This window comes from Anomalospiza imberbis, chromosome 11, assembly GCF_031753505.1.
Source record: "Anomalospiza imberbis isolate Cuckoo-Finch-1a 21T00152 chromosome 11, ASM3175350v1, whole genome shotgun sequence".
Taxonomy (NCBI): domain Eukaryota; kingdom Metazoa; phylum Chordata; class Aves; order Passeriformes; family Viduidae; genus Anomalospiza; species Anomalospiza imberbis.
In genome coordinates this window covers 298,845-313,211 of record NC_089691.1, presented here as the reverse complement: position 1 = coordinate 313,211, position 14,367 = coordinate 298,845, and the positions used below count along the sequence as shown (strand labels likewise).

At 42.7% G+C, this 14,367-nt stretch overlaps 1 protein-coding gene across 3 annotated transcripts; it reads left to right on the top strand.

The window, feature by feature from the left end:
- Positions 1–439: 439 nt before the first annotated feature.
- On the top strand, positions 440–14,111 carry NINJ1 (ninjurin 1). 3 transcript variants are annotated; one of them, XR_011002891.1, is made up of 5 exons: positions 458–646; positions 7,683–7,917; positions 11,811–11,972; positions 12,080–12,139; positions 13,856–14,111. XR_011002891.1 is itself a non-coding variant. In XM_068201428.1 (4 exons), the coding sequence occupies exons 1-3, from the start codon at positions 575–577 to the stop codon at positions 11,963–11,965; spliced, it is 462 nt and encodes a 153-aa protein (XP_068057529.1). In that variant the 5' UTR covers positions 462–574; the 3' UTR covers positions 11,966–11,972; positions 13,856–14,111. The 3 variants fall into 3 exon arrangements, 2 of the variants coding, with proteins under 2 accessions (XP_068057530.1, XP_068057529.1); XM_068201428.1 differs by lacking the exon at positions 12,080–12,139 and having other exon boundaries at positions 462–646; XM_068201429.1 differs by lacking the exons at positions 11,811–11,972; positions 12,080–12,139 and having other exon boundaries at positions 440–646.
- Positions 14,112–14,367: the final 256 nt, after the last annotated feature.

Genomic DNA, 14,367 nt, shown 5'->3' with positions numbered 1-14,367 from the left:
GTTGTCACAGCACAGGTGAGAAAATAAGCATAAGGAGACAAAATATATAGAACAATATATAGGACAAAAAATAATTTAAAAATAAGATACTGAAACCCTAAAAACACTGATTAGAGAGCTCTTAAAAATCAAACTCTAGCCTTCCACTTGGTCAAGACAGATTTCTGAAATGAGCCATTTGCATCCGTTACCAATTCCCTTCATACAGAATATTAGGCAGCGTGATTCCTGGCCAGCGCTGGGAACTGGGGCCCAGCCCGGGCTGGCTGGGTTTGGCCCCGGTGCCGGTGGAGCCTGCGCTGGGCGAGCGCTGAGCTCCGCCGGGCCCGGCCCTGCGCGGAGACCTCCGCCCGCGGGCAGGGAGGGGGACACCGGGGAGAGGCAGGCAAGGAGGCGGGGAAGAGCGGGAGGAGAGCCGGGGAAGAGCGGGGGAAGAGCGGGGGAAGGCGGACCCGGCGGCGGGAGTGGCTCCGGGCGCCGTGCGGGGAGGCCGGGCCAGCTCCGGCAACCATCGCTCCGCGGGGAATCTTCCCCTCCGCCCCCGCCCGGGACAAGAGGGGCCCGGGCGGCCGCGATGGACTCCGGCAGAGAGACCCACGAACTCAACGGGACGGCGGAGGGCGCGGAGTCGGCGGCCGAGGAGCAGGTGAGGGCCAGGGCCGGGGCCGGGGCCGGGGCCGGCGGGGCGGGGCGGGGCGGGGGGACGCGGCGCCCGCGTCCTTCCCGGCGCCGTGTCCATCCCGTCGTGTCCCTCCCGAGGCCGGGCGGGACGGGGACTCCGCGAGCTGCCGTGGTGGTCGGTGCTGCTCGGTTATCGCTGGGTTTTTGCCTGCTTTCCGCGCACTCCGCGCCGTTGCTGCTGAGAGGCCGCTGCGCGGGTCCGTGTGCCCGGGCACGGCCGGGCAGAGCATCCCTGGCCGCTCCTGGCTCCTACAGCTGTCACCTGTCACCAGGGGCCCGGGGCCAGCCCGCAGCTCGACGCACCTGCAGGGCTTTGCCCGCCCAGCTGGCTTGGGAGGGGATATCGGCGCAGAATCAACAGTTACAAAACTAGGAGGAATTAGTGAAGTTGTTGTGCCTGTATGGTTAATTTCCTTGTAGTAATCAAAATAAAAGCAAGAATACCCAGCTTTTTCATACTATGTGTAGTCAAAACATCACCAGACATCCTCACTGGGAAATATTCATCCGCATTCTGTTTAAGTATAAAGGATGTTTGCAGAACATGCCACTTATCTGAAGAAAACAGATGGGTAAAAGAGTGTCTTTTATCTTGTTTTGGAAGGGACTAAACTCTAAAGGCAGCTCTTATTCCAGTCTAAGTCTCTGCCACAAAGAAACCGCTGTACTAAACCCTCTTCTGTGTCACTGGTAAAACGTTCTGGTTAGAGACAGACTGGGCTGATTGTGTAGCACTTCTGTCCTTCCTCCAGCTCTCCCTCCCTGACAAACCCTTGGAGTCATGAATATGAAACAAAGAAAAATAAAAATCTGTTTTTAATAAATCCTGGAAAACTTAGCTAAAGTTAATCAAGGCTGGGATATGCAAGTCAAACTGGACTGGTGTTCTGGAGTGGTTTCCTCTAAACCTCTGACTTCTTAGGAGTTCTCTCATTTTCTTGACGCAGCTTTGTGGTTGCATCATAAGTACTCTTGATGGGGTTTTTTTCCCCCAGTGTGGTCTGCTCCAAGAATTTTTCAGCAACTTTCCTGTTTTACTTCATCTTCAGTTGCAAGCAACCCTCATTTCGTTACATCTTTCCCATCAAAACTCAAGTTCTCAGTAAGTGCCATATAAAGAATAAGCAGTGAGACATGCTATTCCATTGTTTTAAATGTATACAGTGGCACTTCAGTGAACTTCATAAACACTTTTTAAATTTTCTCACACACTCACACACACAAAAGCATGTGCAAGGTAAAACAGATGGGGACAGATTTTTCAAAAACCCATCTCTGAATAGAAGATACCTTAAAAAATCTGCCAGTGTTCACAATTCACACAAACAAAAGAACACCCCAGCTCAGCAGCCACCTAAACCTGGAGAGACCATCTGCAGCTGCCTGGATCTTCTGTATTGGAGTCAAAAGTGTGTCTGCTTTGAGGAATGCTCACAGGCATTGGAACATGGGTCACTCTTGTTTCCTTCCCTCCCATCCCAGCATCTGTCCTCTCCTGAAAACAGACTCTCTTGCACACCTTCACCACAGACCACTGCTTTCTCATACAGAAGAGCTGACATGAAATGCAGGTGTAGTTGTTACCTTCAAAGCAATCAAAGCTTTGAAGGTAACAACTACTACTTTGAAGGTAACAACTACAACTACTAAAATTTTAAAAAGACCAGTTAAGCTCTCCGTAGTTCTGAACAAGTGGTCACACAGTGGTTTGATGTGGTTTATTTTTACTCCAGCATTCATTTGAATACATTTTTTAGCAGCTGTCAAGCTTTTGGAAGCAAGAAATTCCTTGCTTCTAGGATTGGGCTGGCGTGACGCACCTCGCTGACTAATATGCATGATTACACCTACCAGAAGTATCTCATCTCTTCTTCAAAAGTTCTGTTCATACAAATACAGATTATAACTGTTTTTTCATCCATCTAGTTGCTTTCCTTGTTCATGGTCCATATTGAAACACTCTCCATCCACCATGTTGTAAAATCTAGTTTAGTGTTTCCAAGATAACAGAACGTGCTAGATGAAGGAGTTAAAGAGCTGTGAAAAAGGTGAACAAGAATTGGATAGTAGAAATAAACAGTTTTAATAATGTTATTCCTAAAAATGTGTTGAAGTCCATATATAAATTCAGGAGTATTTTGGAACATGAAAGTAATTTGAAACATGGCAGTTTCTTGGCATCATACTGCAAGTAACCAGCCCGTAGGAAATTGAAATTGAAATTATTTGCTGCATATAGCCTGAAATGGTATGTTCTCATTACTCATATCAAACTGAATTTGGAGTGTTCTATATACTCCAGATATTGATACTATTGGTGATAAGTTTTTGCTTGCATGTTTTTTAAGTAGCTAGACTAAACAAACAGTGTGTTAACCACACAAAATAGACAGTCCACAGCCCAGTTGGGAGAAATAGTATTGTAAGACCAAATAACTGGAATGAGTAGTAATAATGCAAGGCAGAAAAAATTATGCAGGAGCAATCTTCTATTTAAATAGCTGTGTGAACAAATTTAAGTTACTCCTTCATTTCACAAATTTAGTCATGAGATGTGCTGATTATTTTACAGTAATTTAATGAGTAGAAATATTTTAACTGGATCCTGGAACCAGTACAGCTTTAGGAAAACAGTGCTTGGCCCTCAGCAGACTGTACTTTTCCCTTTTTAACATGATTGCCACAGTTTTTTTCTTAATGTAGTCATAGTTGCATGTTCTGTTTGTATAAAAGTGATTCTTCTTTAGCACAGGGTTTTGGAGCTGCTAGAAAATCACGATGTCTATGAAATACAAACACATGCTGAGTTTTTCCCCTTTTTTTTTAATTTTTAATTTTTTTTAATTTACCTGCAACCACAGCATGTAATTGCAGAGTTTTCACAAACTAGTTAATGTTACACTGGGTTGGTGCTTGGGTGAAAACGTCCTTCCTCTCCTCAAAATGAAATTTCTGTGGGAAATGAAACTGATGATTCATTCCAGAGCCAGGGGTAGGGGTATTTCTCAGTGCTAAACTGAACAAGCGATCTAATGTTTTTTTGAAGGATAAACCACATAGTATCTTCTGAGAAGGTGTACAAATGATCCATTAGAGATAAGGCGGCCATGAGGATGGTGAAGGGCCTAGGGGGGAAGCCTTGGTCTGTTCAGCTGGAGAAGAGGAGGCTGAGGGGAGACTCACTGGGATCAACAGTTTCCTTGTGAGTGGCAGAGGAGGGGCACTGATGTCTTTTTGTTGGTGACCAGTGATAGGACCTGCAGGAATGGCCTGAAGTTGTGTCAGGGAGGATTAGAGTGGATCTCAGGGAAAGGTTCATCCCCCAGAGGGTGCTGGCACTGCCCAGGCTCCCCAGGGAATGGGCACAGCCCCGAGGCTGCCAGAGCTCCAGGAGCATTTGAACAGCGCTGCCAGGGGTGCCCAGGGTGGGATTGTTGGGGTGTCTGGGCAGGGACAGGAGTTGGACTGGGTGCTCCGTGCAGGTCCCTTCCAACTCAGCCTATTCTGTGATTCTGTAATCATCCATTATATGACTGATATGATTTAAAGTATTTTTGTTGGAAGAATACTTTTTTTCTTTGTTGAATATTTTACCTGGTTGTTTTTAGATCAGCAAGATCTCTAAGTTGGAGGGAAAGTCTAACTTCAGATTGGCCATATATGGCCCTTTGCAATTTCAGTGTTTAGGTGATGGAGATATGGACAGAAATTCTACAACTATAAGTATTATTAAATACTAGTGTAAAGTTGCTAGTTCAATCCTGTAACTGTAGGTTTGATCTTAGAAAAAAACAAAAGTTCTGAAATGGTGTTCTATTTTAGTCCTGTATTATTCCTTTAATGTCTGATCCATCTCTTTTTTGATTTAACTGGAATTTTTTCCAAATACAAAATTTCCCCTCAAAGATCTGGAAAAATTAGCCATACCATATTTTTCTGAAAGAGTAATACTTCAAAACCATAGTAAATTACTTCTTAAGCAAAATTGCTTTTTAGCATCTTTTTAACAGTTCTGATTGGGAAGAATATTGCAGAACACAGTAAAGAGCAGCCCCACTAAGTTCAGTATGGCTCAGCTTTAGTTCTGTACAGTTTCATTATTATTTAGCAAGTTTCCATTGTTTTATAATTCAGACTTATTCCTAAACACAAGATTGTCAGAAAGCTTGCTCTATGGCATTACAAACCCAGAGGTCATTCTGGTCCATTCTCATTTTCAGTCAAGGCTGTTGGCCCATAAAATAACTAACCCCAAATAGAAAGAAAACTGCTGTAATCCTTTCTATAACAATTTACTGTGTTTAGCAAAGATAATTTATTTTTTTCAAATATTTGCATTTTCAGTGCCGTTTCCTTCCTGTTGAATCACCAGGTGTGACTCAGCTGTGGTTCATGAAACTCAGCACCTAAGGACATTTGCTGCAGAGCCGCTTGTATTTGCTTTTTAATAAATGTAACCAATAAATCCTTTCTGTATTTCAAAGGGACTCAGTTTTTCTGGGTGTACCATTGAAATGGGGAGTGAAGCAATGCAGACACAGAGTCTGTACTAACACAGGGGGACTGTGAACCAGTACCATACAGTCTTGGAGTGAAGGTTCCATCTTACAGAACCAAAAATGTGCCCATTTATGACATGGCATTGTAGCTTTATCCTTGCAGAGTGTAGTGCTCTGGGCAAGCAAACAGGCCCTGCTTATGTGAGGAGACCTAGAGTAGTACTGCCTATGGGGCCACCACCATGTCACTGTGAAAATCAGCTCTTCCATGGGATTCTTCCAGTCACAGTTGAAGCAAGAGGGAGAGGCTTTTCACTTCTGTCCTTTGTCTAACTGTGCACAGACCAGCAGGGCAGGTTGTTATGCTGTGAGGCTGAAGCTTTGCAGCACTGGGGACCTGAAGGCAGTCAGGGAATACTGCAGGGAATGGCGTCCCAGCTACACGTGGCTCTTACATACATGTGAACGCACGTGCTGGCTTTGCTCAAACTCCTTTGGAGACACGAACACAAGGGCTTAGCTTGTCTCGGCCAAGGAATTTGAATGTTAAATGTGTGTGAGGAGGTGTTTTGGTTGCACTGAGACTGAAGCAGGTCTCGTGCAATGCATACTGCTCTTTAGCCAAGTGACATCTGCAGGAAAAGGATTCCTTTACCTGTATCCTAGAAAATCTCCAGACATTCCACCGTCCCTCTCCACAGCCCTGTGGGTGATCACAGCACAGTAAGTGTTTGGTGCTGGGGGCTGCACACGTTGCTGCATGCCTGGAATCCCCCTGATACCTTAAAGCCACATAACCAAGTTCTACTATAATTTCTGTTGTAAAGACTATCACTCTCCTGAGGTTAAGGCAACATCTCTTCTTTCATTACCTGTACATGTATTGCTGTGTAACACACAGTCTGATCTTAAAAAGTGCCCATTTAGTACTGACTACATGAGTTTCAATACCTCTGGTAGTGGCCTTCAACTTGCCCCCAGATGACAAGGCTAATTTGCTCATTTTTTTGATTTTTGTTTTATGGTTTTCCAGCATCAGTCAGGAGACAGGAAGTGAATGTTTCTAGGGTTTTCATGATTACAGGTAATTTTTCCTGGTGAAGGCAAGATCACAGGCTGAGAAAAAGCTCTGACATTTGCTGCTGCCCTAATACACTCAGTCAAATATTTAGGCTTGTGATGGATGACAACGTCTGCTGAAAACAGGTCAAGTTTGGTATTTAAATGCCCTGAAAAAACTGGCAGTGTGTACATTAATATCTACCCTGTTTAAAAGGAGGCTTTTAGGTCTGGACTGTGGCAAGCCTAGCTTGGGAGTTGATAATGTTTAGTGCTGCTGAGGAGAGTAATTAGAGGGTGTCTTCTGCATTTGAGCTAACCGGCAAAGCTAGACTCCTTTCACAGGAGTCTGGCAAGCAGGAGCACATTTGGGCAGTAAAAAAGTCTCTAAGTATGTCTAAAGAAGACAGCTAGAATAAGCTTACTTTTCATATATTTGTCTATTATTTTTAAAGTCTAGAAGTAAGAGCAGAAGTAATGAAATTCCTAACCTTTTCAGAGACAGCAGGATAGAGGATCACTTACTCTTCCTTCCTCGTGGAGTTGGGCAGCTAAGTCTAACCTAGTTACCCTAAGCTGCATCTAATCCATAGAGAAATAGGCACCTCTGGGAGACAAGCAGTCAAATTTCAAGTCAGGTCACATGAATCATCATCAGGAAACACTCATATATTCATCCTGTTGGGTTAATTAGCCCTAAGTTTACCCTGCAGTTGGTTTTTATTTTCCTGTTTGTTTGCAAAGCAATTTAAAAAAAAAACAAACAAATGAAAAACCACCCAAAAACAGCTGATGTGAAAATGGGGAAAGAAAGATTCCCTTGTAATTGGGCAATTCTCGGCAGCAACACATCATATGATAGTTAAGTGGAAAAACATCTGTGTATGGGTGTATGCATGGCCCTGGACAGTGACATGGCAGAGGAAGGAGTAGCAATGAAAGGAGAGCAAGCAAAGCTCACACAGTGGCCCACTTCACATCAGTCCTTAAAAGAAGACTCATGAGTAATGAAGGAACTTTTTGGGTATGTAAAGAGAGAAAGCTAATTTAATAAATATCTGTATTAAGTGTGCCTTCAGGAGTAAATTAGTCACAACAACCTGTTGTTTGCTGGATTGTGTTACGGTGGTTTTACCCTCCCAACTTTTTCTCAGTGTAAACATTTCAGCCTTTCCAGCCTCTTCTTTACCCAGGGTAGAAACATGTTGACTGTTTAGACTGATCCTATAGGCAAGCCAGAAGTGCCAAAGGGCAGTAGAAGCAGGCACTGTTTTCTGCTCTCCTTCTGGAGGCCAGGGGTAACAGTGGGAAAACTGCACAGAAGATCTCAGCACTGCTGTGGCTCTGCCCTTATGATCACAGGAATCACTTGATGGGCCAAGTGATGTCTCACTGACCACCAATTGAGATGTGAATAACCATTTTCCTCTCTGCTGGCTCCAGCACAGAAGGTGGCAGTGGTTCCAAAGGAACAGACCCATCAACATCAACCACTACGCCAACAAGAAGAGTGCTGCCGAGAGCATGCTGGACATCGCCCTGCTAATGGCCAATGCCTCCCAGCTCAAAGCTGTCATGGAGCAAGGGCCCTCCTTTTCCTTCTACGTCCCGCTGATCATTCTCATCAGTCTGTCACTCACCCTGCAAGTTATGGTGGGAGTGCTCCTGATATTCCTTGGTAGGTAGCAACAGCAAGAACCACTGACTTGTATTTTTCTTATAGGACACAGCCTATAAGACGGCAAATAAACACACCCTTTGTTTTTAAAAAGCCTTTACCTCAGAACCAATTCAGGTTAAGATCACAGAATCATTTAGGTTGGAAAAGACCTCTAAGATCATCTAGTCCAAAAGTTAACCCAGCACTGCCCTGTTCGCCACTAAACCATGTACATAAGCATCACAATTGCATGTCTTTTAATCATCTCCAGTGGTGGTGACTCAACCACTTCCCTGGGAACACGGTTCCAATGCTTGACAACCCTTTTAGTGAAGAAATTTTTCCTAATATCCAAAAATACAGATTTTCTCTTGAAACCACAGAAATACGGCAACAAAGGGAGGAAGGCTAACTTTATGTGAAATCTTCAATTTTTATCACCTTCCTCCTACTAATTTGCCCATATTATGAATATTTTTTCCTCTAGAAAGCCTGAGGAGGAAGGAAAGTTATGAAATATTGTAAAAGAAACATCAGTAGGCCAGATAGGATAATGCAGTCTATCCAGTTTCATAATAATGTTTTTGGGAAGACTTGTTACTTAATCTTATGACTGAAATGTATTTCTTCCATATCATGTAAGAAAATATTGTGAATGTGGAACTCCAATAGGGAAGTGAAAGTCAAAATGTCCATCATCATGTTCGTGTGGCATGTTGTCTTCAGCTTGTCTATGTTGCAATCAAACTGCATCTACCATTGCCCACCTGGAATAAATGACACTTCCTCTGGTAGGAAACAGCTGTGGATCATTCCTGCTAGCGATACGGGATCATTTATTCTCATAATGTTTTTCAAATCTCATCCTTTACCTTAGTGGGAACTGACCTTGGGCCTCATGTAACTGAAAAGAGTTCACACATGGCATGAAAAAAAACCACCCTGTTGATGCTGGCAGGTGTGGGAAGTGAGTAATGGAAAAATCAGCAAAATACTTCTATGTTCCTTTGTTGAAGGCATCTCCCTGGTTGCTTCAGCAGGCTTTGAGGCTGTAAACAAGCTCCCTTCTGTTGGGCAATAATTTCTCTGTATATGCTGAGAAATTATGTACTGCTTTTTAATGCTTGTTTCTGCAAGACACTGCTGAAACAGTTTAAATTACTATTAGGTTACGGGCCACATGTTCCATTGGTTTACTGGTCAGAGACAGGGACAACACACGCACCTCAAAGCTCCATGCGACAAACAGCGTGTTCTGGTGTCCAAACCTACTGTATATAGGGAATTTGAAAACCCTGGTCTCAACTGCTGATTGGTCTGATCCCCACACAGCCCAGCTCCTGACCAGTGAGATGTCTGCAGCTTAGGATGGAACGTAATTGGTTGAGGTTCCCGTCTGTCAACCCAGGGGCCAGTTTATGGAACCAGTTGGGTTTCTTATTTATAGCCAAATTAATTGCCCAGTACAAGCCAGCTTGTACTGTGACAAATTGCTGTCAATTTTATCTTTGTCACATTGAGGGTAGCAGAGGCCTTGGCTTATGGTGATGCACTCTCGGAGGAGTGTTGTCCTGCTGAGATCGAAGACAGGAAATAGGGCATGAAGGTATGATGATAGGCATCAGAGCAAGAACTTGCTTTTCACAATGTATATTTTATAGTTTTGGCTTGCAGGAATAGTTTGTTTCTGTCCAGCCATGAAATTCTGTCTCTTCAAGCTCTCATACAGCCAAACAAAAGTCTGTGCCACCATCCAATTTCTTTCCTTGAGTCAGGGTTTTATCCTGAAAGCTACCAGTTCTCACAGTTTCTACTAGGTATTAAAAGCTTTTCCTCCTTCTAAAGAGCCTTTCATGAAAACAATGTGAGAAATGTTCAGCAAACTTGTCCTTGGAAGTGATTTGGTGACCTTAACTTTTTGGAAGAAAAGCAAAGAATGTCTTGAAATAGTTTCAGTGGCTTGAAATCATAGTAATCCACAATAATAAAATACTTAAAGAATAACTGTTCTTAAGAACATTTTCACAAACACCCTCATCTTAAGTGCCGTAATTACAAAGATAGGATTACTGTAATTCTACTTAAAAGTTTAGCGCTGTTCCTAAACTGACAAGTATTACTTGTCTTCTCTGACCCTCCTTTGGACAAAGGGACAGCTCTGAAAGTGACTGTTTGCCTTTCAGCGTGATTGCTTTTAACTCACAAAACAGTCAGGTCATTATTGCCTTTCCATTTTTATCCAACTGTCTCAAATGCTCTTATTCCATGTTTCAGAACTAATGATTCAGTTTCATTTATTCTTCATTCACATGGCAGTACAAGAGTCCTTCCAGGTCTTGTTGGGGTGCAAGCATCCACATGCCTCCAGATGCTTTACAGATCTCAAAGTGTAAACTCATTTTAAGGTTGAAGTACTACTCAACGTAAATTATTTAATGCCTGCAGTGGTTTGCAGTAGCTTCTCAGGGCAGTTCCCCCACACTGTTCTTCAATGCTCTTGGCCTGTGATGTTTGACTAAACTGCATTAGCAAACAGGACTTGAGCAGGTGCTCGGAATTCCTTGAAACCAAAACAGCATTATTAGGGATCCCAGGTGAACCTGGCTGGTAGCACTTCAGCATCATCAGTGTGTTTGCAACCACTTAAGTGCTGCAACAACAAGGGATATTGGTTCAGTGGTTCACTCCTGGAGTATGGAACAGGGTGATGATGGTACAAGCAAGTAACAAGATTTATTTTGTGTGGTAGAGTCATAAGCTGTATATCTATGCATGTGCCTATCAGAAGGAGCTCTAGGTTTTTGTTGCTGTAAAAACTTGTCTGGTATAAACTTTCTCTCACATGTTGTGCACATGCAGGCACAAGCTCCAGTGATTCATGCTCTTGTGAACTTGGAGTTTCAACAGACAAAACCCATTCTCAAAACATGCTCCAGAATTCATCAGCACTCACTCCATCAGCATCAAAGGAATGTAGCCAAGGGTCTCAGCTTTAGGGCCCTTGCTGCTAGAGAACAGAGACAGGAAACTGTTGGGTTTTCACATGGTGTTTCAGTGGGTGTGATAGTATTTGGTCAAAGTTGCACTTAATGACCTTGGAGGTCTTTTCCAGCCTTAAATGATTCTATGATGCCAGGCAAGTGCCCCAGACTTCTCACTGTCTTAAACCAAACCTATTATCAGCCCAATGTCACTAATTTGTATGCTATCATGAAGCCTGGAATCAAAGCTTACACTACATTAATGCTTGTGTGAGCCTCCCTCACTCCCTTTAGCAGTTCAACCGAAAAACAGCTGCAAGAAACAAAGGAAAATGTTTACACAACAAATGCTCTCTGTAGAAAGGACTGCAACTACACTGCGCTGACATCTCCCTCTGTTAAACAGATAGAGTACCCTTGCTTTCTAAAAACAGAATCAGGGCAAAGGCAGGGAGTACAAGGGAATACAAGCTGGGGAAGGGCACCAGTACAGAAAAAATCCAGCACTGGTAATGATATTTGTTAGCATTTTAACTAGGAAATTTAACTTCATCATGTCAGGGCTTTAAGCTTCATGTATTCAAGACTGAAATAATTTTTAAATGCTTAAAGTCTGCAACAAAGCTAGGCTTCAAAACATCAAGAACTTGAAAGATTTCTAGTGATGTTTAGTGATGTTAGTGCATCCATTACTTCCCATGTGTCTCCACAGAGATTAGATGCTAATTACTGGAAGTTAATGAGCTCCTTGTGGTTACAGACCTTCCCCATAGCACTTTCACTGACACTGCAGAATCTGACTTCCCTTTTACATATGATCCAAATAGCTTAGCATAAGATAAATTCTGTAACTGCAGCAGTATGAAATCTTTTATTCTGGGTTTTGAAATATACATATTATTAAACATTTTTTCTCCTTTCTCTTTGAAGTAAAATATGACCTTAACAACCCTGCAAAACATGGAAAGCTGAATTTCCTCAACAACCTTGCAACTGGACTGGTATTCATTATAGTAGTTGTGAATATTTTTATCACTGCCTTTGGAGTGCAGAAACCAGTTGCTGAGCCAGCATCAAGACAGTAAGGACCAGGTGAGTGTGGTCTCCTGCAGCATGAGGTAGCAAGGCACAGCATCCAGGAATGCAGGGCACACTGGGGCACTTTAGAAACAGCCATAGGCTGATCTGTACTGTTCAAGTTCTTGCAGATACCTGAGCTCACTTCCTGTTAGTGCAAAAGCAGAAGCTGCTGGGAACTGGTAAGTTATTACAATGTGTTTGTGAATGTGGAGTTCAAAAGTTGATGTCAACAAATGTGTAACCCGTAGGAAGTGTAAGGATTGTCCTGGCCTAGCCACTCCTTTTCCTTACTGCTGACTGAGACAATAAGGGAAATAATGTTGTTCTGCTTTCTCCAAATGCCTCTTCTTTTTTTAAGGAAGGTTTGCATGCAGTCTGTTACTTAACACTGAAGACAGTCTGTTTCCAAGTAGGTAGGGCTGTTAAATCTGACATTTAACACTGCACATGCTGGAGCCTTTCAGTTCCTGTGCTGGCTCCAGATCGTGTGGCTCCTCTGTCCTCCACAGGACAGGGCTTTGCTCTGTGGGAGACTCAGCTCACAAAGATGAGCACTATCACTTCAAATGTGGCCATTTAGGACAATGTTGTTGCTCTACCTGCACTTGCAGCTTTGTTCTTTACTTATACAGAAGGATAAATGTAGGAATTGTGGGGATCGAACTGGGTATTTTCCTAGCATCATAGCTATGATGAGCAGTTTGGGAGGAGATAAACCTAAATTATAGTCTTGTAATGCAAGAAGCACCATGAACAACATCTGCCTTTAAAATAGCACTGCTAAGTCTGTGCATGCCAACATTGCTCTGGCACTTGGTCTCCCAGATCTCAGCCCAGGGTCAGAGACCTGCTGCAGAAGGAATGACTGGGCTGACAGGGCATGGTTGCACTCTGTACTACACAGACAGCCTGTGCAAGTAACATTCCTGCTTTGTGCAGACTTCTACAGGAAACCCCTTCTCCATGAAAAAGAAGATACAAAGCCTTTAAACCGTTCATCTGTAGATGAATGGTGCTACAGAAATCTGCAAGAAGAATGGGAGTCAAACCAAAATTTATTATCAGTCAAAACAGCATGGAGGAAAATCAGTGTAAAAAATTATTAGGAAAATGAAAAACTACAGTAATTTATATCAGGGCGTGGGTGTAATTTTCTGCTTTAACCAAAACCTGTGAAATTCTGGCAGTGAAACAAGATACTTTTAATGCATTTTCTGGCCATAGTCTCTATAAAAAGACTAATAAATATTTAACTTTTACAGCAAAGAACACATAGATTACCTGAGCTATTATCCAAAATGAAGGTACAATGTTGACTTCAGCAGTATATGTTAAAGCAGTACTGAAGCACTAACCCCAAAATTACACTGGCAAAACCAAGAGAGCTGCATGAAGGATTATTGGAATTTTAGCTGCCTTCACGGGATGAAACACAAAATACCAGGGACAGAGGCAGAGACAAGGGTCTGAAATAGGCATAAGGAAGCTCAGAACAGAACCAGCAGCTGTGCGCTCCTGCCTCCATGTTCTCACACATGCAGTTTCCTAATTAAACAGCCAAATGTGGTGTCCAGAACCTATTTTTTGCTGCAGACTTGTTAAATGTGAAAGTTCTTTATTGCTTTAGAACATTACAGCTGTTGTTTGCTCATGTGTAACCATTGGCCTTGCTAAAAACATCTGATCATCTGAATGTAACCTGAAAAGTAAGTGTTTTTCAGTCTGTTGCCACAGTCTCCTCAAACCCCTGATTGAAGTGGGTGGCCACCATGTTCTGGCTTCACCTTTACTATTATGCACCCTTTTCCACAGAAAATATAATTCCCCCTTTAAAGCAAATGTGTCATTTATTATACTTCCTGTATCACTAAAATATCAATATCTTTGTGTTTCAGAGACTTGGAGCATTCATTTTAGATGCCATTTGCAGTTGAGCCAATTACACTGGACACAGTGGGGAAAGAAAAATAACTTGAAGAAGCTGGACACACCAAGCAGCTTTCTCAAGCTTCCAACACACTTGTATACCTGAAATTTTCCCATGTGTTAATATTTAAACTGTTCGGCACCTAAGAAAAGGTTACCTTTGCCCCAGGGATGCTGTTTTTCTGGAATGTTGGCATTTCAATTTCTGAAGAAACTTATTTTTTTTCAGAGAAGTTATATGAATTCATGAAACAAGGAGATATCATCTGGTAGCATTTCACAGGACTTTTTACATGCCTTTGGTTTTTGTGGCAATTTGTCATTTCCACAATGGTAAGAAATGTCAGGCCTTTGATTCTGGCATGGTCATATTGTCCTTTATTTCACAGCTTGGCACCAAGCCCATGTACTCTGTAGTCCAGCAGGGCTCTTCCTTTGCAGCGTATAAAGGTAGCTGTGCTTTTGCAAAGCTTTTTGTTTT

Coding starts and splice junctions, on each gene's coding strand:
- NINJ1 (XM_068201428.1), top strand. CDS start 575: ATGGACTCCGGCAGAGAGACCCACGAACTCAACGGGACGGCGGAGGGC. Junction 647..7,682: donor AGTCGGCGGCCGAGGAGCAG/GTGAGGGCCAGG, acceptor TGCTGGCTCCAG/CACAGAAGGTGGCAGTGGTT. Junction 7,918..11,810: donor AGTGCTCCTGATATTCCTTG/GTAGGTAGCAAC, acceptor TTCTCTTTGAAG/TAAAATATGACCTTAACAAC.